The sequence below is a fragment of the Rhincodon typus genome, chromosome 18 (genome assembly GCF_021869965.1).
Source record: "Rhincodon typus isolate 14 chromosome 18, sRhiTyp1.1, whole genome shotgun sequence".
Classification (NCBI taxonomy): Eukaryota; Metazoa; Chordata; class Chondrichthyes; order Orectolobiformes; family Rhincodontidae; genus Rhincodon; species Rhincodon typus.
In genome coordinates this window covers 20,695,778-20,723,507 of record NC_063349.1, presented here as the reverse complement: position 1 = coordinate 20,723,507, position 27,730 = coordinate 20,695,778, and the positions used below count along the sequence as shown (strand labels likewise).

The 27,730-nt window shown below is 38.5% G+C and overlaps 1 protein-coding gene across 8 annotated transcripts in view; it reads left to right on the top strand.

Annotated features, from left to right (window-relative positions):
- Nucleotides 1-27,730, top strand: part of dcp1b (decapping mRNA 1B) — an 88,862-nt gene that overhangs the window by 11,757 nt on the left and 49,375 nt on the right. For 2 of the 8 annotated variants that reach the window (XM_048607569.1, XM_020529639.2), the window contains exons 2-3: nt 3,262-3,302; nt 23,441-23,568. The exons of 2 other annotated variants lie outside the window; for them this stretch is intronic. In XM_048607569.1, the coding sequence (XP_048463526.1) occupies nt 3,262-3,302; nt 23,441-23,568 (169 nt within the window). Of the gene's footprint in view, nt 1-3,261; nt 3,303-23,440; nt 23,569-27,730 lie in introns of those variants that run through there. 4 more of the 8 variants (XM_048607566.1, XM_020529640.2, XM_048607568.1 and 1 more) reach the window with 2 other exon arrangements.

Genomic DNA, 27,730 nt, shown 5'->3' with positions numbered 1-27,730 from the left:
CATACAGGACAAAAATCAATGATATTACAGCGCCATAGAAAAGTTACAGCACTCTGTTTAACTTCCTAGTGTACTTCCTAGTTCTCATAGCTGCAATGTTCAAGCCCTGACAACATTCCTGTGATGAAACTCGTGAAACGTTGGCTTGACGTCAACTCAAGTGTCCAATTCAGGGCACCACTCTTCGGGTAGAATGTGAATGCTTTCAAAAAAGTGCTAGAAAGATGGCGAGAATGATTAAAGGGATGAGAACTTTCCATAACCAGGATAGATAGGAGAAGCTTAATTTATTTGCCTCAGAAGAGAAAGTTGAGATGAGTTTTGAGAGAAGATTTCGATTTTGAATGAGCTTAATTTTCTGAATATAGGGAAGAATGTGACTCCATCATATACTTGTGCTGTTGGCTTCCCCTTCCCATACAATGCCTGAACCAGATGCTTCTTAATTTTAGCCTGCTATCTGCCCTTGAGCTGAAATTCTGATTTATACCTTTACCACCCCACCCATCCCACTCTGAAAACCCTAAGGTATTTATTCTATTCACTAGGTTTCTTGGTCTCCATGGTACCTGTTCTGGTGATGCTAACTTTCGCACAAGGACTTCCTATATGTCTTCCTTTTTTGGTGCCTCAACTGAGGATACTTCTCCCATTTGCCCCTCAATTTTGTGTATTTTATTTCCCAGACTTCTGATCTCATTACTTCACCTCCCTCTCAAAACAATGACTGTGTTAAAGCAAGGACAAGGGGATCCTATTTGCCTCCCCATCGAATATTCATGCTTATTATTTCTACCACTTTCAGCCATAATGCCATATCCAAGCACGTAATCCCATCTCTTTGAGCATTCTGAAGAACTGTTTGCTGCACGACGCAATGCCAGCCCTTTTGGTGCCTTCCTTTCTCACAACACTGGGCCTCTGTTCAAGTGAAACAGCAATTCATTTGTACATTAAATTTAATATAGTGCATTCACAGTTTACAAGGTGGTTTCTGCTACCCTGATCAAAGGCAGACTGGGTGATTGCTCAGCCTTTTAATTGGTGAGCATGCTTCTGAGCCACTGGTTACTTGCTAATTTAATCCTCTGTCCCACTCCTACTGAGATGCCTGTTCAAATGAAAATTACGTGCACTAAGTAGTATTTAGTACTTTACCAATGGTATTCTCCTATCTTTTAAAATCTTTTTTTAAATTGCAATTTTTTTTTGTTTAAGCTTTAAGAACTTATTGCTGAAGATCATTACTTTCGAAGCATGACATTTTAGACGCAAGGAGAAATGTATCTTTTATTCTTGCTTCTTGATGTACATAACAACATGATGAAACAAACAGAGAGGATGATGGTATAATTATAAAAGGGATGCTAATGAGAAAAGTAAAGAAACAAAAGATGGATCCAGTGGAGATGACAGAGATGGTGATTTATTGATAATGCCACTGGGTTAGTGATCCCGAGGCCCAGGCTATTTGCAAAAGCAATGTGGGTTCAAATCTTATCATGGCAACTGTTGGAATTTAAATTCAATTGATAAATTCAAAAATCTGGAATTGAGAGTTAATCTTAGTAATATTGATCATAAAACCATTGTCTTTTGGTGGAGAAACCCATCTGGTTCACTCACGTCCTTTGGGGAAGGAAATCATTCCATCCTTATCTGATCTGAACCATGTGTGACTCCAGAACTACAGAAATGGGGTTGACTCTTGACTGCCTTTTGAAATGGTTAAACAAGTCACTCCGTTCAAAGCAATTAGGGATAGACAATAAATGTTGACCTTGTCCATGAAAGAATTTTTAAAAAGCAGCTGGATTTGGCAACAGCAAAATTTCATTCTTGAAAATTGCAGAGCAGTGCTTGAAGGATAATATACTTCACTTGACCAAGATCTCTATTCTTTGCAATAACAATTTTGGTAGGCTTCTCATTTGCTGTTAATTTGAGGGTGAACTCAGTTTAATACTGGCAGTAGTGAATACTTTCCAAATGTGTCTTCGGCACATTAATTGCCGCACGTGTATGCACACACTTACATCTTCAGTTGTTGAAGAATTGTTATAACCTTTCGCTGGCTTCTTCCCGTTCAGTTCATGATCAATAAGTTTGTTTCATGCTCAAAGTTCATCAAAATTTTAAGAAAAAATTTTGGCAGTAAATTCACTTTTTGCCAGTCGTGCTCTTTTAAACTACTGTAAAGGCTGCATGCCTGAAAGATCAATTTGTTTGTTCTCTTCACAAATATTGTCTAATTTGCTCAAAGTTTCCAGGTTTTTTTTTTGGTTTTGTTCCAGATTTCCTGCAACTGCAGTTTTTAATAAATTACCCACTCTTTCTTCAGTAAGAGCTCATATTTGGTAGAATCTTATTTTTCCTCAGCTTGTAGCTGAATAAAAGGGCAACCTTCATTATAACCTGGCTGTGTTATATCTTCTCTGGTTGCATAAATGGCACTGATATTGAATGATTTGCAAACTACTGAGAACTTCTGTGTACTTTTTTCGTGGATAATCTACAGTTTGCAAGAGACAATTGAATTGATTTAAATAAAACCAAGGACTGCAGATGCTGAAGATCTAAAACAGAAACAGAAATTACTGGAGAAACACAGCAGCTCTGGCAACATCTCTGTGAAGAAGCATCACTGGACTCAACATTAATTCTGCTTTCTCTCCATAGATGCTGCCAAACCTGCTGAGTTTCTCCAGCAACTTCTGCTTTTGTTTACAATTTAATTGACATATGCTCACAATACGCATAAAAGCCATTTTTGAAAACTTAACTTAATAACTTCAAACTTCCAATTTTTTTGAGGCTTAAGCCAGAGCGCAATGTGAGTCACATCATTTCACTTTATTGAAAAAGATGAATGGAAGACTTATTCCCAAGCCTTAACTTTGCTGATTCTAAATCTTGAATGAACTTGGTTCCAAGTGTGCTGTCTTTTGTCCTTACATAATTCTCTCATTAATACTTCTGTTGACAAAATGAAATTGGGTTTAGCTTTCTTTTGGAATTCATTTTGTTTGGCCTATTGCCTAGACAGCCTGATTGTGATCCAGATATCTCGTGAGGGAAGTCCTAGCACACTAGTGCAGAAGCTTTCAGATGGTTCATCAAAATATTATGCCATGTCTTAGTTTTTAATTATGATTTCTCACCCAATTTTGTTTACACCAAGTTTCTGCTAATTTCCTTACTTTATGATGTATGACTTTCTTAAATATTAAAGGCTGTATGAATTTTCCCTTTTAATCACAGGAGAAGACTGACGTCGAAGGGACCTTATTTATTTATGCAAGGTATGAAAAATTAGGAAATAATTATTTACCTGTCGTTAAATATTTTTAAATGCACTAAATGACTAAATTACTTGGCCTCGAATGTCCTCTGTGTTTGTGACTGCAAACCTGTGTAATCTGGTCCCACACAAGCTGTGTGCTTTAAGATTGTGAAATTTTGTGTGCAAGTGAGTTCTGAGTGTAAGTACAATCTACCCAAATTTCTCAATTTCTTTCAGCCATCTAGTCATTCTTATACCCTCCCACCCCGGCCTGGAAGTTGTAACTTTACCTTTAGTACTAAATATGAGAGAGACTTGCATTTATATGCCATTTTTCATGATCTCTTTATCCAAAAACTCTTTAGATTCAATGAAGTACATTGTATTATAGTCACTGCTATAACATAAGAAACATGCTGGGTACTTTGTCACACTGTAAGGGCCTTACAGTATGAAATGTCCAGAATGTTTTACCTGGTATTGGTTGAGTGATAAATATTTAGTCAGGTCGCTAGACATCATTCCTCTGCTCTTTTGTAATATGTTTTCAAGAACATTTTATGTCCACTTGAGAGTGCAGATGGAGCCTTGGTTTAGCATTTTGGCCAAAAGTGGTAATCTTGGATTGTGTGGTGCTTAATCAGTGCTGCACTTGATTGTCGATCTAAATTTGTGGTCCAGATGGCACGTCAAAAAGATGGTGGAAAACAGTTGTTAAAATTGATTGACCCCTATTTGTCTCCATTGAAGTTTTTGGTTTTATTCTTATCAGATTAGCATTAAATTTGAGCTCTATCTGACACCCGGAATTGTTACATTTACATACCTCTGGCTGTGCTCATTGAAAGAAATTTCATGCCTCGACTACATATTTTTTAAAAAAAGCTATATAAAGTAGAAAATCAGAAGATTTTGAGTTACACACTGTTTCCATGTAATGTGCTAAACAATGGCATGGTTTTTCTTTATGCCTTAAATTCTAGAAAATAACAAACTTTGCTATTCATCACTGACAAACTAATGAGAAGCAATTAGATAATCTTCAGCCATCTAAATATCAAGATCCTAAGGACTTCTGGTTATGTTGTGAGATATTAATGTGAACTTTATTTCATTGCATAATCCATTCAAGCTGTGGCCTCAATATCCACTTTAGTTGTCATGGCAACTATTAAAAGATAACTCTATTTACAGTTGTAGCACTTTTTTCTCTGGTATATGATCTCTTTCTGACAGTGTCATATCTGGACACAATATCAGTACTTGTGCTCTGCTTTTTAGCTCTGCATATTCCGATCCCACTCTGCTCGTCCATGGGCCACATTTTTAGGCCATCATTGTGAGCTAGTATTTAAACTTCTCAGTAGCTATTCATGCATATTCTACAAAAGTTGCAACTCTCTGTTTACTAGATCTCTCTGAGATATATGTTACTTAGGCCAATTGCCTAAAGTGGATACCTTTTGGATGTCATACAAACATACAAAATAGGAGCTGAAGTGGACCATTCAGCCCCTCAAGCCTGTTCTGCTATTCGATGTCATCATGGTTAGTGTTTTGAATTCTGCATTCTCAATTTATTCCCAATAATCTTTGATTTATTTTCCTACCTAACAGGTATCTATCCATCTTTTCTTTAAAAAATATTCAGTGACCCATCTCTGATGCCGCATTTGCAGTACTTTGCTGTTATCGTTACTTTTATGTTCAATTTCTCTTGCAATAAGAGAAATTCTGTTGCATCCGATTTGCCTTCTTGATTATAAACTGTACCTGCATTCTATTGTTTGGTGGCTCATGCACCAGAAGACACAAATCTCTCTGCACCTTGGAATTCTGCAGTCATTTTCCACTTAAAGAATATTCTGCTTTTTTATTCTTCCAACCAAAATGAACAACTTCACATTTTCCCACATAATTTTCCATCAGCCAGGTTTTCGTCTGCTCATTCAATCTCTCTTTATCCATCTTTTGATTTCCGAATGTCTTCTTCACAACTTGCTTTCGAACTATCTTAGTATCATCTGTGAATTTACATACCACACCTTTGTCATTGATGTCAATTGTGTAAAAAAAAATTGAGGTCCCAGTATAGATCCCTGCAGGATTCCACCCAGTATATCCTGTCAGTATGCATAAATGGGACTTTTCAGACTTGTCTTTTCTGTCAGACATTCAACCTTGTGTTAATGCTAATATGTTATCATCTTTATCATGAGCTTTTGTTTTTCACAATAGCTTTTGATGTGGCATCTCACCAATTGCATTTGAGACATCTAAGTATAGTATGTCTGTAGGCTCCCTTTATCAACAGTTCCTTGAAATAAATTAAATAAGATTTTCCTTTGAAAGCTCCTTGTTGAATCTTTCCGATTACTTTGAGCTTTTCTAGGTGGCAGCTATGGTTTTTTAATAGAATCCCTACAGTGTGGAGACAGGCCATTTGGCTCAACAGGTCCACACCGCCCCTCCGGAGAGCATCTCACCGGGACCCATTCCTCTAACCCTGCATTGCCCATGTCTAACACACCTAACCTAAACATCCCTGGGTACTATGGGCAATTTAGCATGGCCAATCCACCTACCCTGCACATCTTTGGACTGTGGGAGGAAACCAGAGCACCCAGAGGAAACCCACCGGGAGAATGTGCAAACTCCACACAGACAGTCGCCCAAGACTGGAATCGAACCCAGGTCCCTGGCGCTGTGAGGCACAGTGTTAACCACTGAGCCACCGTGCCACCCCAATCTATTCCAATACTATCTCCACAACAGATGTCAAGCTGACTGGCCTTTTTTCTCATTCATTCACAGGATGAGGGCGTTGGCTGGCAAGGCAGCATTTATTGCCCATCCTTAATTGCCCAGAGGGCAGTTAAGAGTCAACCACATTGCTGTGGATTTAGAGTCACGTGTAGGCCAGATCAGGTAAGGATGGCAGTTTCCTTCCCTAAAGGACATTACTGAATCAGATGGGTTTTTCGACAATCGACAATGGATTCATGGTCGTCATTAGATTCTTAATTCCAGATATTTCCAGATAGGGCCTATGGCTTCCTGTTTTCTACCACCTCGTTTCTGGAATAGAGGAGTTACATTTGCTAATTTTTTGAATCAATGCAATCTTTCCTGAATCTGGAAAATTTTGGAAAATTAACACCCAAAGCTACTGCTACCTGAGCCACCTCCTTATAAAACCTTAGAATAAAATTCATCAGGACCCAAACACTGGTTAACCTGTAACTATCAATTTGTTTAGTATCACTTCCCTCTTAAACTTAATTTCATTAAGTTTCTCTGTCTCAATTCCACCTACTGATTTGCAGCTATTTTTGGATAGTATTGTCCTGTGTGTTATGACCACTTGCATTAACACTGTACAGCCTTGGTCTTTCATATTCTGTCTCTCATGACCTTCATCTTGAAGGACACAAGCACTTAAAGTGAAAGGTACCTCACTTGCTTCTGTCAGCTAAGTCCTCTATTTTTCTTATTGATTCTGAGGAATGAAATTTGCCTGTTTATCATGCTTGATAAATAGTATATTAACAGTATGTTTGGGCATTTATTAAAAGGCATGATCTTTCCATTTCATATGAACTTATCTTCTGCATTGTACTAAATCTAACTAAAATAAATTCTGTCTCAGATGGTCATGTACAATGTCATAGACCATTAAGTTTTCTCAGCAATTTCAGCCTTGATGGAAACCTGGCACCATGTATCACTTCAAGGCCTCTCCCTATCAATTTTGTGCAGTTCTTTGCATTAGAGAGGCTCTCAAAGCACCTGTTAACTATTCCTTAGGCGTTCCTGGCATTCATTTGCCTAGTACTGCTGTTCCAATTCTGTATTTTGCTATAATAGCCAAGTCATCTAAAGAGACTTCTGTCATCACTCCATGTCATTTAACTCTTGAAATCTTGCACTGTGTTAGTGCCCATGCCCAGTATTTGGGCATTTTAAAAATCTGGAAGTCTTGAGTTCTTTACCATAAAAATAGAAGTGCTGCAGGAACTGAGTGGTCTGGCAGCATCTTATGAAGAGAAAAATAGTTGGTGTTTCGAGGTAGTGTGACTTCAGAACTGAAGAGACATTGAAATGTGTTGGCTTGGATGTTATTAAGAAAGATGAAGCAAGTGAACCAAAATGAAAGGTTAGAGGGTGAGGGAGATTAGGGATCAAAGATATAATGGAACAAGAGGGAAAAGTAATAGTAGTGGTTCAAGTAAAGAAAAGAGACACTGTCCCAAAGTAAGCCTTAAAAGCAGTGAACATCTACCCTGGGCCACTGCTTTGTTTCATTACCATAACCATCACTACTCCTTTTCCTCCTTATTCCAGTACACATTTGTTCTCTAATCCCTCATCCTTGAACCTTTCCCTGACCTTGATGCATAACTAGGAAAACTCGCTGATTACCATGTACAGATCTTCCCTCAGCTGATGACTCTGTGCTCCCCCCTGTTGAACAACACTTGAGAGGAAGCACCCAAGGGTGTTAAGGACACCATCTTCCACCCAGTGGAAATACTTCAATGTCTATCACCAAGATGACTTGACCGCAACATTAGTAGTTGAACTGTTGAGGTCCTGAAGACGTTGCTGCTAGACTGGGTCTGTGAAGGAACCAACAAGAGGGGAAAAACATACTTGACCTCATCCTCACTAATATGACTGCCACAGATGCATCTATCCGTGACAGTATCAGTAAGAGTGACCACCATACAGTCCTTCCAGAGATGAAGCCCTGCCTTTATATTGAAAATACCTTGGCTCACATTACGTGGCACTATCACCATGCTAAATGGGACAGACATAGAACAGATCTAGAAATTCAAGGCTGGGCAATCATGAGGTGCTGTGGGCCATAATTAGAAGCAGAATCATACTCCAAATTGATTTGCAACCTCAAGACCCAGCAAAACCTCCACTCTACCACTGCTATTAAGCTAGAGGATCAACCCTGGTTTAATGAACATTAAAGGAGGGCATACCAGGAGCAGCACCAGGCATACCTAAAAAAAGGTGTCAACTTGGTAAAGCTACAAAGCAGGACTACGTGCATGCCAGATAGCATAAGCAGCAAGTGATTGACAGAGCGAAGTGTTCCCACAGCCAATGGATCAGATCTAGGCTCTGCAGTCCTGCCACATCTAGTTGCGAATGGTGGTGGACAATCAAACTCCTCCAGGGAGGAGGCTTCACACGTATTCCCATCCTCAACAATGAGAGAGCCTAGTACATCAGTGCAAAAGATAAAGTAGAAGCATTAGTCATAATCTTCAGCCAGAACTGTGAGTAAACAATCCATCTTGGCCTCGTTGAGAGGTTCTCCCTATCACAGATGTCAGTCTTCAAGCAAATTGATTCACTCCACATGATATCAAGAAACATTTGGAGGCATTGCATACTGCACTGGCTTTGGGCCCTGACAACATTCCGGCAACAATACTGAACACTTGTACTCCAGAACTTGCTGCAGCCACGCTGTTCCAATACAGCTGCAACACTGGCATCTACCTGTCAATGTGAAACATTGCCCAGCTATGTCCTGAATGCAAAAAATAGGACAAATCCAAAATGGCCAATTACTGCCCCATTGCTTTACTCTTGATCAACAGTGCTGACAGGTAATACTTGCTCACCAGTGCCCAGTTTGGATTCTGCAAGGTGTACTTAGCCCTGATCTCATTGCAACCTGAATGAACTGAATTCCAGAGGTGAAGGGAGAGTGACTGCCCTTAACATAAAGGCTACGTTTGACCAAGTGTAGCATCAAAGAGCCCAAGCAAAACTGGAGTAAATTGGAATTGGGAGGGGGGACTGTTAGCCAGTTGGAGTCATCCCTGACACGAAGAAAGATGGTTGTGGTTGTTGACGTCAGTCCACCCAGCCTTGGCATCTCTGCCTGAGCATCTTCAGCTGCTTCATCAATGACCTTCCCTCCATCATAAGGTCAGAGGTCGGGATGTTTGCTGATTGATGGCACAGTGCCCAGCACCATTCATGACGACTCAGAATCTGATGCAGTCCGTATACAAATGCAACAACAGCTGGAAAATATCTAGGCTTGGGCTGAAAAATGGCAAGTAACCTATGTGCCACATAAATGCCAAAATGCCAAGCAGTAACCATCTCCAATAAGAGACCATTGTTCCCTGACATTCAGTGACATTACCATAACAGAATTCCTGCTATCAACATCTTGGATGTTGCCATTGGCCAGAACTAGCTATATAAATATAGTGGCAATTAGAGTAGGTCAAAGGCTAGCAATCCTGCAGCGAGTAACTTGCCACCTGACTCCCCAAAGCCTGTCCACCAGCTACAAAGCACAAGTTAGGAACGTGATGGAATATTGCTTGAATGAGTGCAGCTCCAATGACACTTGAAGCTTGACACCATCCGGACAAAACAGTCCACTTGGTTGGCACTGCATCCACAAATACCCACTCCCTCCTCCACTGATGCTCAGTAGCAGCAGTGTACTATTTACAAGATGCACTTGAGAATTCACCAAAGGTCCTTAGCTAGCACCTTCCAAATCCACAACCATTTTGATCTGGAAGGGCAATGGCAGCAGATACCTGGAAACATCAAAAACTACAAGTTCCCCTCCAAGGTATTCATCATCCTGACTTGGAAATGTATTGCTGTTCCTTTATTGTCACTGGGTTAAAATTCTAGAATTCCCTCCCTCTCAACATTATGGGCCTACCTACAGCGTGTGAACTGCAGTGGTTCAAGAGGACAGCTCATCAGCACCTTTTCTAAGGCAAATAGGGATTGGCATGATGAATTAAACCTCTTCCAGAGAATCATGTGAAAACTTTTTAAAGATGTCTTAAACATTCTAGTACATCTGAGATGATAAAGCTTTAATTTCCTTATCAGCTTTTCATGTATATAAAAGCTTGCTAAACCATTGTAACAATAATGGAAAATACTGTTTGCATCTCAGTATACTGAACAAGATACTGCTTTTTAAATACTAATCAGTACAGAACATTATCTTTTTAATTCAGCAAAACTCCATTATTAATGTGGCTGAAAAATTATAGAACATTGTAATGAACGTGTCCTGAAATCTGCCTAATGAGATTTTGGGAGCTTTAGAGAAGACTATAGTTTAGACAGTCTTAATTTATTATGTATATTAAATAATGGATAAGAAGCTAGAATACTAACGTTAGACATGTTCAAAGGCATGGGATAAAATAATTAAAATGAAATAATTTTGCTTATGTTAGGAGAACCTGACGTGATCCTGAAAAAAACAACTAAAAATGTTGGTGCTGCAAATGAAATTGTACCCATTTCAATCTCCCATGGATAAAATGGGACTGCTAGGTGCTAAGTAAAGCATTTGAGATTGCGAATTTGTGCTGAATTTGGGCAGTTCTGTGCTGCACGTTTTGTCTTGTTCTCAAGTGGATTATGCTCAAACTTTTTTCACATTGTACCATAACAGCCTGCAGAACCAGGAATTTCATGTTACAAAAGCAGAACCTGCTGGAGAAATTCAGCAGTTCTGGCAGCGTCTGTGGAGGGAAAGCAGAGTTGATGTTTCGGGTCTGGTGACCCTTCTTCAGAACTTCAGACCTTCATGCTATCATGTTATCTGTTTTGGGTTAGATCTCAACCTAGGACTCCGATGTAAAACCACTCGTGTCTTTTAGAATGTACTATCCAATCCTAAAAGATTTAACTTAAAACTCAATGGCTTGCATGCAATGAATCTCTTTTGGATATTCCGATGAAATTAACGAAATGCAGGTTACATCTGAACCCCCATATTCTTATTGTTGAGGAGAATGATTTGCTTTTAGTCAAGTTAAAAAGTGATGCTAATAAACTTTACAGAAAGTGTTGCAGTAGATTTTGCAGTAGTAATGACCGAGGAGCCATAAGTATTCGCGATTGTTACACCTCTGAATTTATGGACCTTCTGGATCCGCACCTGCGCAATTAGTTGTAGAAATCCAGAAGTTACTATTGGTGATAGTTTTTCTCCATATGGTGTGTGGCTGAAGTCCCACAGACTACAATTAATTAGAAATAACTGAATTACACTGTAATATCATTATTAAAAGTTCTTAAATGTAGGAAATGTTGACAGAGTTACTGATTTTAGCACACTGTGTGTGCTAATCCTCAAGTACTTCTCTGACCTTAAACTTCTATTTTATGTTTATCTAATGTCAAATTATTACATTCTAATAATTCCCAAATTTCCAATATTAAAAATGTAGTCTTTTAAATGATATTTCAACTTCAAATGTATCAGACCCTTTTCTCGGTCATTTTAAAATTTCGAACCGAGGAATAAATAGTGAATTTTACTTCATGTTAGCTGTCCATATTTCAGGAGACTGGCAGCTTGCCCTGCTTGAAACATCACTGCTGAATGCCTGAAAACCACCTAGATGTGTCACCAATTTCAAATGAACATTGGAGAAAGATGAAATCCATGGCATGGAGATTTCTAAGTCTTTGTAGGCAGCTTTCTTTGAGGTCAGCACTGGGTACCAACGTGTTGCTGCTGACTGCAAAATTTGGCCTTCTACATAGCTGTTGGAGTTGGTGAAAAGTGTATAAGAAAATTAAAATATGCAATAAGCACATCAAGAAGGGAATTAATTAGATTCTTGTCTCTTCAGGTCATATAGGAATATGGGAGAAAAGTACAGTCCTGCCCCACAAATTAATTGTGCCAGACATTCCATAAAATTCACAGCCAGAAAGTCTTACATGAATCTATGATTTAGAGGTATATTTACACTACGGTAGCAATGTCCGTATACTTACTCAAATTGACATTTTGCAGTTTAAATCCTAGTCTGGAATTGGAACTTTACCAAAGTACCTGGGTCAGGACGTCTCACTCTGCTACACCACAGAGTCAATTAGGGTTCTGATTTCAGATTTTTATCCCTAAAACTTTGAGAACACCATAATAAATGCACCTGGGAGGTTTTCCCAAATTTTATAAAAAGCATGGTTATGATATGTCTCTAATGCAACTATAGATAGGCAGTGGAGGGACAACTCTGTTTATCTGTAATTGAGATTTAAATTGGTAGAAAACTCAAAGCTCAAGTGATACAGTAGCTGTATCGAATTTTTGGTAATTACAATTAAAATTCTGTCTGTCTATTATTGATTAATGATTGAGTAGGAAGGTTAGAAGTTGTGGGAAAGGTTTGGGTTAACTTGTGAAACACAAGTGAAGTTCTATCATCATGTGAACCCAATGTTCTGTAAAGACAGTCACATGTTTTGTTGCAGTACATGTGCACACAGATTAGGAATAAAAAATGAGCTGAAGAAAAATATCTGTTTTTGAAAAAAGACAGATCAATTCCTGAGTGGCTTGTGAACTGTAGATTGTAGAACACTACAGCTGTTACAGTGGATATTACTGGTAGCTTTGATGTTGGTAGTTGAACTGTCAATTTTAAGAATCTTGGCTTTGCAGGTTGATTTGATATTATTTTGTCCTGTTTCCTTTTGACAGTGATTGAGCACCTCAGAGTTAGAGGATGTCCTTTCCTTTCTTTACTTGCAGAGTAGAGATGTTTATTAGCTATTGTCAAAGTTGTGATCTTCAGCTTCATTAAGATATCAGGGCACTAACACACTCCAACAGGTTTAAAACGTGTCTGTGGGAAATGGCCTAATGCAGAGAGGTGTTTGGATAGTCAGCCTCTCATCATTATCTTTTTTTTTAATCTTTCCATTTCCCTGATTCTGTACAGGTGTTATATTTCAGAATTTTTCATTAAAACACCAGTCAGAAAGTTGTGATGACACAAAAAACCATAACTTAACATAAGCTTTAATACAAAAGCAAAATTTTGCAGACCCTGGAAATCTGACATGGAAACGGAAAATGCTGAAAACACTCAGCAGGTCAGGCAGCATCTGTAGAGAGAAACAGATTTAATGTTTCAGACTGAAGTCTTTGTTCTAATTTGAAGGTCTTTCCATATTTATGTACCATTTTTAAAACACGATCAGAGCAACAGCTGAAAGAAACTATTTGGCCTTTTGATCTAATTTGATTAATTGTATATTAATTGATAGCACCCGGGGGAGGGGGAGGGGGGCGAAGGATCAGTAGACCGTGATCCCCCTAATTTTTTTTCCAGCATTGCAGGCCTCTGAGGTCTGTGTGTGACAGATAATTCTAGTTCTGGAAGATAATGTCGCAACTGGTGTGCCAACATCTATCACCATGAATTTTTCTCACTGACCTTCATAAGGATAGAAAGCTTGGAGCTTTTTCCAATTACTTTGACCACTTTAAAACTGCTAACCAACGTGTATGTTGTATGGATCTTTCTTCTAAACTGCCCATCCCTCTAGCTTCTTTTCCTGGATTGTAAAAAGCTCAACTGAGTAAACACTTCAGTATTTATCTCACTAGATAGTTTGTGTAGTCATTTAACACAAGTTACCTAATTTGTTATAAATGCTGTTTTGGCTAATGCTTAAAAAGTGGTTTCTGACCCTTTACCTTCCAAGAACTAAATACCGAAAGAAAATTTATCATTACTTTAGAACACAATTCCCAAATGTTCATGCTATACTATGAAACTGAGTTTTTGGAATTTTCTACCTAGAGAATTGTGGACATTTTATCTTCAATTATATTCAATTTATAGATCAACGGATCTTTAGGCCGAAACAAAATTGAGGGTATCTGAATAGCATGGCCAGGAGGAATTGAAGTAGAAAATCATCCATCAATTTGCTGAACGTCTTTTATTCTCAAAAATCAGTTGACAAAGGACAGAACTGAAACCAATCTTTTATGCCATTTTATAGTTATTCATACGGCCCAAATTACAAGCAAACACCAACAATCTTTCAAGCACTGTTGCATGCTGAAGCTATTTATAAGGATTCTGGTGAATAGCGACTTAATATCTACTGCTGGAGACAACTAAACACAACTAGATTGACTCACTTGTAGATCAATAGTCTTAAGGTTATGGAGGGACAGGCAGGAGTTAAACCTGAAAAGAGATCGGCCACTCTCTTTTTCAATTGCAGATGTAGCCTGAATGGACCAAATAGTCTATTGCAAATGTTCCCTCTAAGTTGCATGGCTATGCATGCAGCTGCTCCAAGAATCCACCATACATTGCATACCTTTCATCCTCTGGTTGTTTTACCCAACTAGTTTCCTGCTCTTTTAGCCTCTTTTATTTTCAAGACCTCAATTATAACTTGCTGTTTAATTTCACATTGAATTCGCCATTGAAAGTTAAGCCTAGTAATTAAGTGGTGTCGATGGCCTAGTGGTATTAATCTATTAATCTGGAAACTCAGCTAATGTTCTGGGGACAGGGTTTGAATCCCACCATGGCAGATGATGTATGTTTGAAGTTAATTAAAAAAATTAATTAAGAATGTAGAGATAACAGTGTGGAGCTGGAGGAACACGGCAGGCCAGGCTGCATCAGAGGAGCAGGAAAGCTGACGTTTCCGGTTGGGACCCTTCTTCAGAAATGGGTCATGAATCTATTGTTGACCATGAAACATTGCCGATTATCAGGAAAAAAAAGCATCTGGCTCACTAATGTTCTTCAGGGAAGGAAATCTGCCATCCTCATCTAGTCTGGCCTACATGTGGCTCCAGACCTGCAGCATTGTGGTTGACTCTCAACTGCCCTCTGAAATGGGCACTTGGGAAAGGCAATAAATGCTGGCCAGTTAGTCATGCCAACAACCCATGAGAGAATTAGAAAAAGAAAACACTATTTTAAACAGTATAATTTGATGTTATTGGCAGTTGAGTAGTGGTTGGCAACTAATCACTGAAGGCCGTGGAATCTCAGTCATGCAGTTGACAGAAAGATTTTACTAAATGTCACTTAAATTTTGACTTCTTCAATTCCTGTCATATTTCAATTCGCCCCCTCGCACATTGTTTCTTTGTTTCTTTGTTGATCCTTAGATTTAATTGGTAAACAGATATAATCTTGATTCTGCTGAGGCCCTAGATGTCCAGTTATCTTGCCATGCTGTTACTAGTTTGCACTTGCAGCAAACAATGATGCAAAATGTTTGTAAGCTAGAGGATACAGAAAAAAAGCATTAAAGTGCAGTGAGAAACACTGCTGTAGCGACAATGGGCCAGTTCGGTAAACTTCCATGTGCACCTCTAGAAAAGTATATATTTTCCAGCAGTTGAATTGTAATCTATACAATAACATTTTAAAAAAAAAACTGTGTGCCTGTCTATACAAATGCATGCATATATCTCCACAGAAGCACACAGTCAAAAGTGAAGTAGAATGTCGTTTATTGCCAGGAAAATAACTTTGAATCTGGTACTGTGTGATAAAAGGTATATAATTTGGAATTTTAAAATAGAGGCAGTTTTATGACTTCAGTTCTGAGAAGATTTTTTTTTTGTCAGGACGTCCTTCGGAATAATGACCTAAAGAAATAATTTCCAAAATTGTATGTGTTCCTGTCAAGTGCCTAACAGAGCATTTCTGCTCTTAATGGATGAAATTTTATACTGCTGATATTGTCATGTGACGGACAGAAAAAAATATATTGGAGGCTGAGTTTAGATTTGACTTCAGTTCAGAAGAATCATGAATTCAGAACAGAATTTTCACCCCGGAGCACGATGTTATTCTTTGAATTACGTACTGTACTATAGACAGGAGGATAAATCAGTGAGTATGTTCTGTCATTATGCTAAAGAGATACTATGGAAGGAACAATAGTCAGAATGGAAGTGAATTGAAGTGAATCAGAAATTAAAAATTTAAGATAATACTCCAGTAAATCAGCTTGGATAATAGTTTATTAAAATTTATATTTCGGGGCAGCACAGTGGCTCAGTGGTTAGCTCTGCTGCCTCACAGCGCCAGGGACCCAGGTTCAATTCCACCCTTGGACAACTGTCTATGTGGAGTTTGCACATTCTCCCTGTGTCTGCGTGGGTTTCCTCTGGGTGCTCCGGTTTCCTCCCACAGTCCAAAGATGTGCAGGCTAGGTGGATTGGCCATGCTAATTTGCCCATCGTGTTTAGGTATGTGTAGATTAGTTTGGTTATAGGGGTGTGGGTCTGGGTGGGATGCTCTGTGGGTCAGTGTGGGCTTATTGGGCTGAATGCCCTGTTTCTACACTGTAGGGATTCTATGATCTATGATCTATAAAAATTTTAGGACATTATTCTATCTCGTAGGAAACTATGAAACTGACTAAAAAAGCTATAAAAGACTCCTGAGTTGATTGGTGTGATTATGCCAGCAAAATCATCTTTGGCTACACATTACGTTAATGTGTTACCCATAAAACAATACCCTTACAGACTGAATTGGGGCGCCTTTTATTTCAACGGAAGGGATTAAGTTCACCATGGACATTATTGTTACTGAACAGTCATAGTAGCTCGAGCTCATCTGGTGTGATGATGCTGAAACTTCATGATACAAAGATGGCACTGATAATTGCAAAATCAGTAGGATAATAACAAATTATTTTCTGCTTACATGATTAGAAGGTTAAATTAAGAGAATTTGACAACCATAATTTGTCACAAATATGGAATACTTAAAAAGATATTGGCAAATTTGATTGACTGATTAAAGCCAAAGAAACATTAGCCTTTGTAATGTTATTTGAAATGAAACATGCACCAGCAACACTTAACAATTAATTAATAAAATTGATGAAAGATTATGGAACAGTGTAGATATCTTGATTGGATTCAGCCAAAACTGGGAAGAACATTTGTACCAATTCAACAAACTGATCAGATAAAAGGAGCCAATTTGATCATAAATCTAGCTAAAAGCGAACTTGCTAAAGCAGATATGACTTTTTGTTTTTGGGCCCCAGTGTGGGACAAAGGTACATCCAGAGAAGGAAAAAGAATGGCTAGCTTGTATTTTCCCATGCTTAAGCCAAAATACAAAATTTTGTGTATGAGTGGATTATACTGGGATTCTGATTTGAATTTTAGCACTGCAGTGGCTCCTTTTGACAAACTTTTTAAAAGACGACAATTCGAATGAGGATTTAATTTGAATGCTGTGTTGAAAGCTGCACTGGTTTTAGCAGCATCAAATTATAAGAAACCGTTGAAACTTGCTGCTGATATCAGTGACATACCTGGGTGCCATTTCACAACGAGAAGTTGAGATGGGGATCGAGTGATCACTAATTTACTTTTTCAGAAAAAGTAAATGTTTCAACATAAATATACAGCGATGGTGCCTTTTTCTCCAAGTATTATGATGACTCTACAGAAGTTCAAAATTTACATACCCATCTATTCTATAGAGACTGTTATTTGTATGGAGAGATTCTGTGACAATAATCTAATGTTCTTTTTGCATTTAATGCTACAACCATGTAATTTGAAAATTATTCATGTTGCTGTCAATGACAATTTTATTGCTGACACTTTTTCATTCATGTTTACTGTTGACAACAAATGTCATGGCAAGGGGAGGGGTGAGATTAACAAGAAATATATATATATATATAAAATGATTGAGAATTTGAAATTTTGGAATAGAGTTAGATGTTTGGTTCAGATCTATGAAGTCTTGTGATAGTGGTGCAAAAGTTTGAAATTTACGTGTTGCATCAGCTTCTGAAGAAAGATGAAAAATATGAACAGAACTATTGTCTTGAAAAGCCAGAAAATTGTTTGGAACAGTGACCAAAATACATGTTTCCAGTTAGTCATGTGATTCAGTCAGGAGACCGCTGGTGTTAACGGGTTAATTGTTTATTCTGCTGAGTTTATAACAGGTTTAGAAATCTGATCAAAGGCAATTAGTTTAGTTGATTTGTTGTGCAGATGTGAAACCTCAACCAAGAGATTTCAGATCGTTAAAGGAACTTGGTCACTTTTACCAGCTATCTACTGGGCCCTGTAATTAAATGTCTTTCTCTTCCATCACCATCTCTTCCCCAGCATGAAAAGGATGTTTCACTCTAGAAAAATTATCTCTGGGTGTTAGATATCTACTTGTCTATTATTGCAGAAACAACTTTGTTGTTCAGTTTACCAATATCGGCACTTTAAATTCTAACTTTAAAATTCTGGATATTGTTATCCAGATGTGAGCTCATGAAGATTTAAATATGAGATGACAATGTTTTTAAAGAATTGATTTTTACAATAAATATATGTTGCAGTGTAATAAAACTGTATCATAAAATCTCAACAATATTTCAAGTCACTTCTGGGATGTGTGTTGCTGGCTGGGCCAGCAATAGTCCCTAGTTGCCCTGGGAAGGTAGTGGTGAGTTACTTCCTTTATATGGTGCAGTCCATTTAGTGTAGATGCAGTTGCATCCACAATGGTGCTTGGGAGGGGGTTCCAGAGTTTTGACCCAACAAGACTGAAAAAACCATGATCTACTTCCAAGTCAGCATGGTGAGTGCCCAAGAAGGAAACTTGCAGGGCATTGGTGTTCCTATGTACCTGTTGCCCTTGTTCTTCCATATGGTAGTTGTAGCGGGTTTGGAAGGTACAGGTCTAAGGCGACTTAGTGAATTTCTGCAGTGCATCTTGTAGCTGGTACAATGCTGTTACAGTGTTGCTACAGAAGCCGAAGTAGGGAATGTCGGTATATATGGAAATGGTGCCAGTCAAGCAGATTGCTTTGCTTTGGTTTGTCCTGGATGGTGTCAAGTTTCATGAATGTTGTTGGAGCTGCACCAGTCCAGGCAGGTGGAGAGTTTTCTATCCCTCCCACTCTCTTGAGTTATGCCTTGTGAACAGACTGTAGGGGAGTCGGAAGGTGAGTAATTTGCTGCAGCATTCTTAGCCTCTGACCTGCTCTTTTAGCCACAGCTATTTCATTTCAGTTTGTGGTCAGGGGTAACCCCAGAATGTTGATTATGGGGATTCAGTAATGGAAATAGCATTGAATCTCAAGGGGCAATGGTTATGTACTTTCTTGTTGGAGATGGTCATTACCAGGTAGTGTGACTGTTTCTTCCCGCTTGTCAGCCTAATCCTAGGTATCATCCAGGTCTTGTATTTGTAAATGAACCTGACAAATTTTCAGTATCTGATGAGTCACAGATGGTGCTGAACATAGTGTAATTATCAATCCACATCCTTGCATCTGACCTTGTGATGGAGAGAAGGTTGTTGATGAAGCTGCTGCAGATGGTTGGCCTAAGAAGCTACCCTGAGTAATTCCTGCAGAGATGTGCTGGAGCTGAGATGACTGACCTTTCAACAACCACAACTGCCTGCCTTTGTTCTAACCCACCGAGTTTTTCCGTTCATTTCCGTTGACACTCATTTTCCTAGGCTTCCTTGATGGCACACTAGCGTTGATCTCAAGGCCATTCATTTACATATCACCTCTGGAGTTCACCTGTTTTGTCTGTGTGATCCATGGGTGTCATGAAGTCATGAACGAAGTGGCTCTAGTGGAACCTGAACTGAACATAAGTGAGCAGGTTGTTGCTTATTAAGCGCTCTTGATAGTGCTGTTAATGACATCTTCCACCATTTTCCTGATTTACTGAGAACAGACTGATGATTATTAGCCATGTTGGATTTGTTCTACTTTTTGTGTACAGGACATATCTGGGCAGTTTCCACTTTGTTGTGTTGATGCCAATATTTTAGCTGTCATTAAAACAGCTTTGCAAGGGTGCAGTAAGTTCTGGAGCACAAGTCTAAGTACTGTTGCCAGAATGTTGTCAGGACCCAATCCTTTACAGTACCTTATTACACATTTCTTGATATCATGTGAAATGAATCAAATTGGCATCTGTGATGCTAATGCATTACAGCACTTCTGGCTGAAGATTGTTACAAAAGCTTCATCTTATCCTTTTTGAGCTGTTGTGCTAGTCTCCTCCATCATTGAGGATGGGGGTGTTTTTAGAGCCAGTATGTTATTTAGTTATCCACATCATTAATGACAATGAATGTTGCAGGATTTCAGAGCTTAGGTCTGATCCGTTGATTGTGGAATCGCTTAGCCTTATCTATCACTTGCCTGCTTATGCTGTTTGGCACGCAAATAACACCTCATTCTTACGTCTGCCTGATGCAGCTTCTGGTATGCTGTCCTGTACGCTTCATTGAACTATGTCTGATACCCTAGCTTGATGATGCTGGTTGAGTTGGGAATATGCTGGGTCATGTGATTACAGATTATGGTTGGCTACAATTCAGCTGCTGCTGCTGATAGCCCAAAGCGTTTCATGGATTCCTAGTCTTGAGTTGTTAGATCTGTTCAAAGTCTTTCCCATTTAGCATGGTAATAGTGCCATACACCATGACAAAAAGCATCTTCAGTTTGAAACCAGGACATCATCTTCATAAGGACTGTGTTGTGGTCACTCCTTCTACTACTGTCCTGTTCTGATGCATCTGCGGCAGGCACGTTGGTGAGGATATGGTTCATTTTATTTTTTTTGAGTCTTGGTTGGTTCCTTAACTCCTGCCACAGACCCAGTCTACCAGCTGTGTTCTTTGGGACTCAACCAACTTTCTCAGTAGTGGTGTTGCCTAGCTTGTGACTTGGTGACGGACGCTAAAGTCACTCACCCAGATTACATTTGTACCACCCTCAATGCGTCCTTCTGGTGCTGCTCAACATAGAGGAGCACTAATTTATCAGCTGAGGTGTTCCAGCATGTGGTAATCAGCAGCAGAGTTCCTTGCTTATGTTTGACCTGAAGCCATGAGATTTCAGTGTAGTTTAAACACAGATTTTTTTACTTTAAAGTTGTACACAATATTGAAGTTCATCTTTTTTTTTAAAACATGAGATCAAGTAGATGTAAAGAAAATAAGACTAACAGTTCAGAATAGTTTCTTTAGCATGTCTTTGTCTTTGTCTAACTTTTCAAAAGGCGGATCTGTAATTGCTCAATATTTTTCTTGTCCTAAGAGAGCTCTGAAAAACATGGAATCCCTACGATTTTGAAGCAGGCTTTTTGGCTCATCAAGTCCGCATAATTTCATGTATTTTAGTCTTAAGCATTTGGTAAATAGGCTTGACTATGTTCAACACAGTCAATAACACATGTTAATTTACACACACTGCCTACTTGGAGCTAGCAATTTTGAGTATTGGAGGGAACAAAAAAAACAACAGAATACAACAATGTAGACATTCGAAGTCTTAGTAGAAACTTAGGTGCTACATCCGTTCTTACTGCAGTTGAATTTCGTAGTAGGCATATGAAAAAAATTTAACACCTATGTTAAAGCACAGTACCCTGATAAAGTGTTGGTATCTAAGCTTGCTATGAAACAACAAAATACAAACTACTTTAAACATTTCACCTAAGACTTTTTATACTTGAGTATATTTTGCTTTGTAAACTGAGTAAATTATTTCACTAAACCTCCCTGAGCGTCTTGATTTTTTTAAAAAAAATATATATTTTCAGGTTTACTCATGGCAAGGTACTGACTGTATCAATTTGAAGTTTTTGCTGCAAAACAAATGCAAATTCAATATATTTTAAATCAGACTTTTTGAAGCATGAACGCTGCATAAGCTATGCAATGCGAAGTTCAATTATTTTTCATTAAGTACCTCATTAACGTGATTTGCTTTTTGTTGACTGCATATTTGATCACAACAATGTCAGTTCTATTGTGAAGTCACAAAAATGACAGCCCATTAGGGAATTTGGTCGTTTTCACTTGCTCATTTGGACCCAGTTGTTCAGGCTTCTTGCTTATTCTTATTTTCTTGAGCAACAGTATCCTTTAGCAAGGCATCAATAATTTCTACATTTACAAGCACTCTCTTCCTTCATCCAACTCCATCAATAGGTTATCAGCATTCAGCTCGGAGAATGTATAATCAGAAAATCCTGCTGCTGTAGATTGATGGTGTACACGTCTAATGTATCTCTTTCAGTTGTGAAGACAATGAAGTTGCAATGCCAAAGATATTTGTCATTGGATTCTGCTTTTTTGTTTCCTCCCTTGCTGAATGGACTATGTGATTGTTGGCCAATATCTAACATGAATAATACACCATCTCTTTTTCAGAGATCATTTTTCACAGTAAGTATTTCTTTTAGTGTTAACTTCATGGTATATCATCCAAACTGGCCTTGGTATGCAATGTTTGGCATGAGGATATTGGCTGTTTTGCACTTAGGTTTAGTACTTCACATAAGTTTTTTTTTTCACTTTGTCAGTTTTTGAAGAAACTTTTGCTGCTATTCTAACCAGAAGACACAATGCGATAGATTTCTTACTGTAGGTTACAGGTAGGATAAAAACACCACAAAACTGCTGGGTGGTGTGATGGAGTGGAGAATGGTTTAGAATTTCCTCTCGAGTTTGTTTTTTTCCCCCCAAGTCCTGTTACAAATCATATACTTGTAAATTGTGTTAGCTTTTACTTGCCTCTACTTGACCACTTTGAACTCAAAGATTGGATTATGAATATCACTTGTTTTTAGAAAAAATCATCAGAATTATAGAACTAGTTGGCATACCAACAAGAAAAAAGGATTTGGAATCATTGAAATATTGTTGGATTGCTGGTTTTTGCACCAGGACCTGATTGCAATGCAGTTTTGAAACTTAATCCATAGTGCAGAATTATCAAAATTCTAAAGCAAATTTATTTGCTTTCTATTAATGAATTTTTACAAATCATGAGATTTAAATGTTCTGACTTGCTTAAACTCAACAACATTGGGAACTAGAGATTATTAACTTTCCACTCCAGCAAATCCAGTCCTTGACAAGGTTAAAGCAAGATTACATAGGTATAAACTAGTTTAACAGTTGACGAAGCTGTGGAGTGATTCTGGAGAACACTAAAGGGCCTGCTTATGGCATAGCATCAGTGTCCCTACCCCTGTACTGGGAGTTAGGGTCATACAGCATGGAAACAGACATAGTATGTTTAGTATGACTGCAGATTGGCTTTTCATCAAGTGTATGGATGAGTTTCAAATCCTACCTGCTTCAGCAGTGTCTCATAGCATGTCTAAACAGGTTGATTGAAAGAAAATCTACATATTTCTATTTGTACGTGCATTTTTTTTTGTCAGAATAACTTCTATGTACTTGGGTTAACTAATAGAAGTAGATTTTATGTAGGAGGTGGTCATTTTAAAATTATTTATTAATGCTTTTCTGACTTTGCTTTTGGTTCTAGATCTGCTTCTCCAAGGCATGGCTTCACCATCATGAATAGACTTAATGTGGAGAACAGGACTGAACCAATTACCAAGGATTTGGACCTTCAATTACAAGACCCTTTTCTACTCTATAGAAATGCACAATGTAAGATTGGAAGGGAAATTTTTAAAAAATTAAAACCAGAAGAACTGCGGTTCCTGTATATCAAGAACTAAAACAGAAGTTGCTGAACAAGTTCAGCAGGTCTGACAGCATCTGTGAAGAAAAATCAGAGTTAACATTTTTGGGTCCGGTGACCCTTCCTCAGAACTGATGGTAGCTACGAAAAGTCGGTTTATATGCAGAAGATAGGGAGAGGGAGGGAGTAAGGAGTGAACGATTGGTGGGTTTAGAGCCCGAAGAGAGGGAGAAGAGCAGTTGAATAGACCAAGGAGTCAATAATGATCTGGCTAGGAGGGTGAATAGCTGTTAATGGGACTGCTAATGACTAACAATAGGCAGTATGTAATGGCAGGCTGTGTGATAACAAGGCCTGGTGTGTAGGGTAGGGTGCTGGGATATGGGAGAGTTTAGGCCTGGTGTACTAAAGTGGCAGGCAACTGCAAGCTTGGGGTCACTTTTTTGCAAGCAATAATTTGAGGGCCTAAACTCTCCTCTGTCCTAACTCCCTACCCTACACACCAGGCCTTGTTATTTTTTTTTTCTTGATTCATTCATGAGATGAGGGCATCACTGGCTAGGCAGCATTTATTGCCCATCTCTATTTGCCCAGAGGGCAGTTAAGGGTCAACCACCAGGTAAGGATGGCAGTTTCCTTCCCTAAAGGACATGAGTGAACCAGATGAGTTTTTTCGACAATCGGTTCATGGTCATCATTAGATTCTTAATTCCAGATATTTTATTGAATTCAAATTCCACCATCTGCCAGAGCAGGATTCGAACCTGGGTCCCCAGAATGTTGTCTGGTTTCGGATTAACAGTCCAGCGATAATACCACCAGGCCATCGCCTCCCCAATAGACTGCCATTGCATACTGCCTATTGTTAGTCATTTGCAGTCCCATTAACAGCTATTCGCCCTCCTAACCAGGTCATTATTAACTCCTTTGTCAATCCAACTGCTCTTTTCTCTCTTTGGGCTCTAAACCCACCAATCGTTTAATCCTTACCCTTCCAGATACCCATCTTCTGCATATAAACCGACATTTTCTTAGCTACCATCAGTTCTGAGGAAGGGTCACTGGACCCGAAAATGTTAACTCTGATTTTTCTTCACAGATGCCGCCAGATCAGCTGAGCTTTTCCAGCAACTTCTGTGTTTTTTTTTGAATAATTGTGCTTATCTGTTAAAATTGTATTCCATGTGTCAGACACTGTTTAAAATTTCCAGTACAGTTTGGCTTCACTGTTCTTGTTCCTGAACCAACAAAACTGACTTGAGTTGAATGAAAGCAGCTGTTTCTTTTATAAAACAAAGAACTCTAGATGCTGGAAGTCTTACTCAAAAACAAATTGCTGGAGAAACTCAGAAGGTGTGGTAGCGTCTGTTGAGAGAGGGGGTCAGATATACTTTCTGAAGAAGACTCACTGAACTAGAAACTTTAACTCTGCCTTCTCTTTACAGATGCTGCCAGACCTAATGAGTTTGTCCAGCAATTTCTATTCTTGTGTAGCTATTTCTTTTCCTGACTGATCTATTAATTAGAGCTATGATATAATGACAGTTGTCTTAGACTTGGACAGTCAGTAAGAGCATTTCAATTTTGGGAATGCCACAGATGACATAATTGGTTTTTGTTATTCCATCATGGGAAGAGAGCTTGACCAGCATTTGTGGCCTATCCCTAGTTGCCCTTGAAGGGGTGGTGAGCTGTCTTCTTGAAACTGCTCAGTTTGTTCAAGAAAATTTGCAGTTTCATGTGAATATGCCTCAATGATTAACCACCATGTTAACTAACTAAACAAAAAGAAATGATCTGTTAAGCCACATTTCATTTTGAGATCTGACTTGTTGATCATATATAACAAAATACAGCAATAATTCATATTCTGTTTGAATCAAAGAGCATCTTAGACCTTGTGTCCCAATTACTAATTTGTGATATTTGTTACTGCTAATTTAGTCATATCTGTGTATGATGATCTAAACAACTATGATACAAAAGGCTACTTTGAAGAGGTTATTAACATCTGAAAGGTGAATAACAGGACTGACTGGCATTCAGTGTATTGAGTCAGTAAAAATATAAATGTTTGGAGTACTTTATGCTTGGGGCAGACAGGGGCAGATAGGGGCCTCCAGTGCTTGAACAGGGGTGGAAGACTTGGATCAGGAACAACACTGCCCTATGTTTTCTGTTCCTACCCCTGTTTGTATTGGAATCACAGGATAGATCTGTGAAAATTCCAACTTGGGATGTTTTAGGGCCAAATCATGAGATTGACCTTGACATGGGTAATGCTTTTGTGGAATTTTCATGCATGATTGATGTGTCCAAAGTGACAGTAAAAACTAGTAATAGTAATGAAACTGTATTAATTCTCTAACATTTATTTACTTTTCCAGATTACAAATGTCATACATTTTATTTGACACAGTATAAATAATTTTATCATTGATAATACCGAGGTTGATTATTTGTGCAATGATGACATTACGAAAACTATCAGATGTGTTCAAAATGCCCAGTGAGAATTAGTATCACATTGATGTTGGTTGATCTCACATCACAGGTTACTTCGTTGGTTAAGTGGTATATGTCGCAGATGAGCAAATCTTTTTCTTTGCATAGTGTTCATGGTCTCAATTTCCAAACTTCTATAGTTCCTTTTTTTTTTTTGCAATAGCCTTTATCCATCCAGCCATTGCATGAACATGGATGACAATGTCTTTCCAAATTTTTTCTTGAGAGTTTTGTACTTGAATATCATCATTTGCTTTGATTTTTGCTATCTGCCATACAAGATGGAACCACTGTCAGCCACATCTTGTGCGTACGTGGCCAAATCTTGTTAGCTGTTTGTTGGTTTGGTAAAGTTTATTGACATTATGAAGATGTTTTGAATGTTTTCTTTACTGATTTAATTACAAAAGTGTGCCTTTTAAAGAATCTTTTATGCGCCATCTGAAATGCTTTGAATTGTGAGTTAGCAATGTTCTTCACTTACCTGAGGATATTGAGTTGATAGTTCTGTGGGTAACATGACCATTTTGCTGATACTCATTGATACATTCTGTCAAAGTTTCTTCAGATGATGTCACTTGCTCTGTCTTTTTCTCTAATTTCTAGTTTATTGGGTATCTTTCTCTAGCCTCTAATTATTTTCTTGGAAACGTTTGAGTTTTCCTGTTGCTATACAATTATTAGTCTTCATGGCGAATGCCACAATTTTTATTTTGAATTGAACTGTATTCTTGCTATGAAGTGCATTATGGTGGATCAGGAGGACACTGGTTAGCCTTGTGGATTGGCTGTGAGATTGCTGCTGGAATTGGCAGAGAGAAACTCTGAAGATTCTTTTATAATTTACTTAAATATAATAATTAATAATCACCATGGTGTTTGATCCCTGAAATATTAGAGTCAAATTTTTCATGAGCTATAGAAAAACAATTGTTTCCTTTTTAAGGTCAAGACTCATGGGGTCATCTTTTATGTGAGTAAATTTATATACGTCGTGGTCCTAGACTCACCCATGAGGGGAAACATCCTCTCAGCATTTACCATGTAAAGCCCCTTAAGAATTCTATATGTTTCAATGAAATCATCTTTCATTCTTCTAAATTCTAATGAGTAGAATCACAACTTCTTTAGCCTTTGCTCATAAGCCAGTCCCACCATACCAGGAATCAACCGAGTGAACCACCTTTGCTGCAATAACGTTGCTTTAATAAGGGGACCAAAACTGCTCTCAGTACTCCAGATGTAGTCTCACCAGCATCTTGTACAGTTGCAGTAAGACTCCCCTACTCTTATATTCCAACCCCTTAGAAATAGGGCCGATATGCCATTAGCCTTCCTGATTACCTGCTGCACGTGTGTGAAATAAATGTAATATCTGCAAAGTTGGAGATAAGACAAAGCAGCTGGGTTGGAAGATGAGCTGTGAAGTAGATGCAGAGGTGCTTCACTGTGGTTTGGGCAAGTTCTCTTTTGAAAGAAGGTGTTGGGGAGAGATTTTAAAGAGGAGTCATGAGTCCTACGTTCAGCAGCACAAATTGCTCTTTATTTGGAGCTCCTTACCAACGCAGCGTGGGTGAGCTCTCTGGAGGCAGTCTCGAAGGCATTCTGACAGTCCCAATTAAA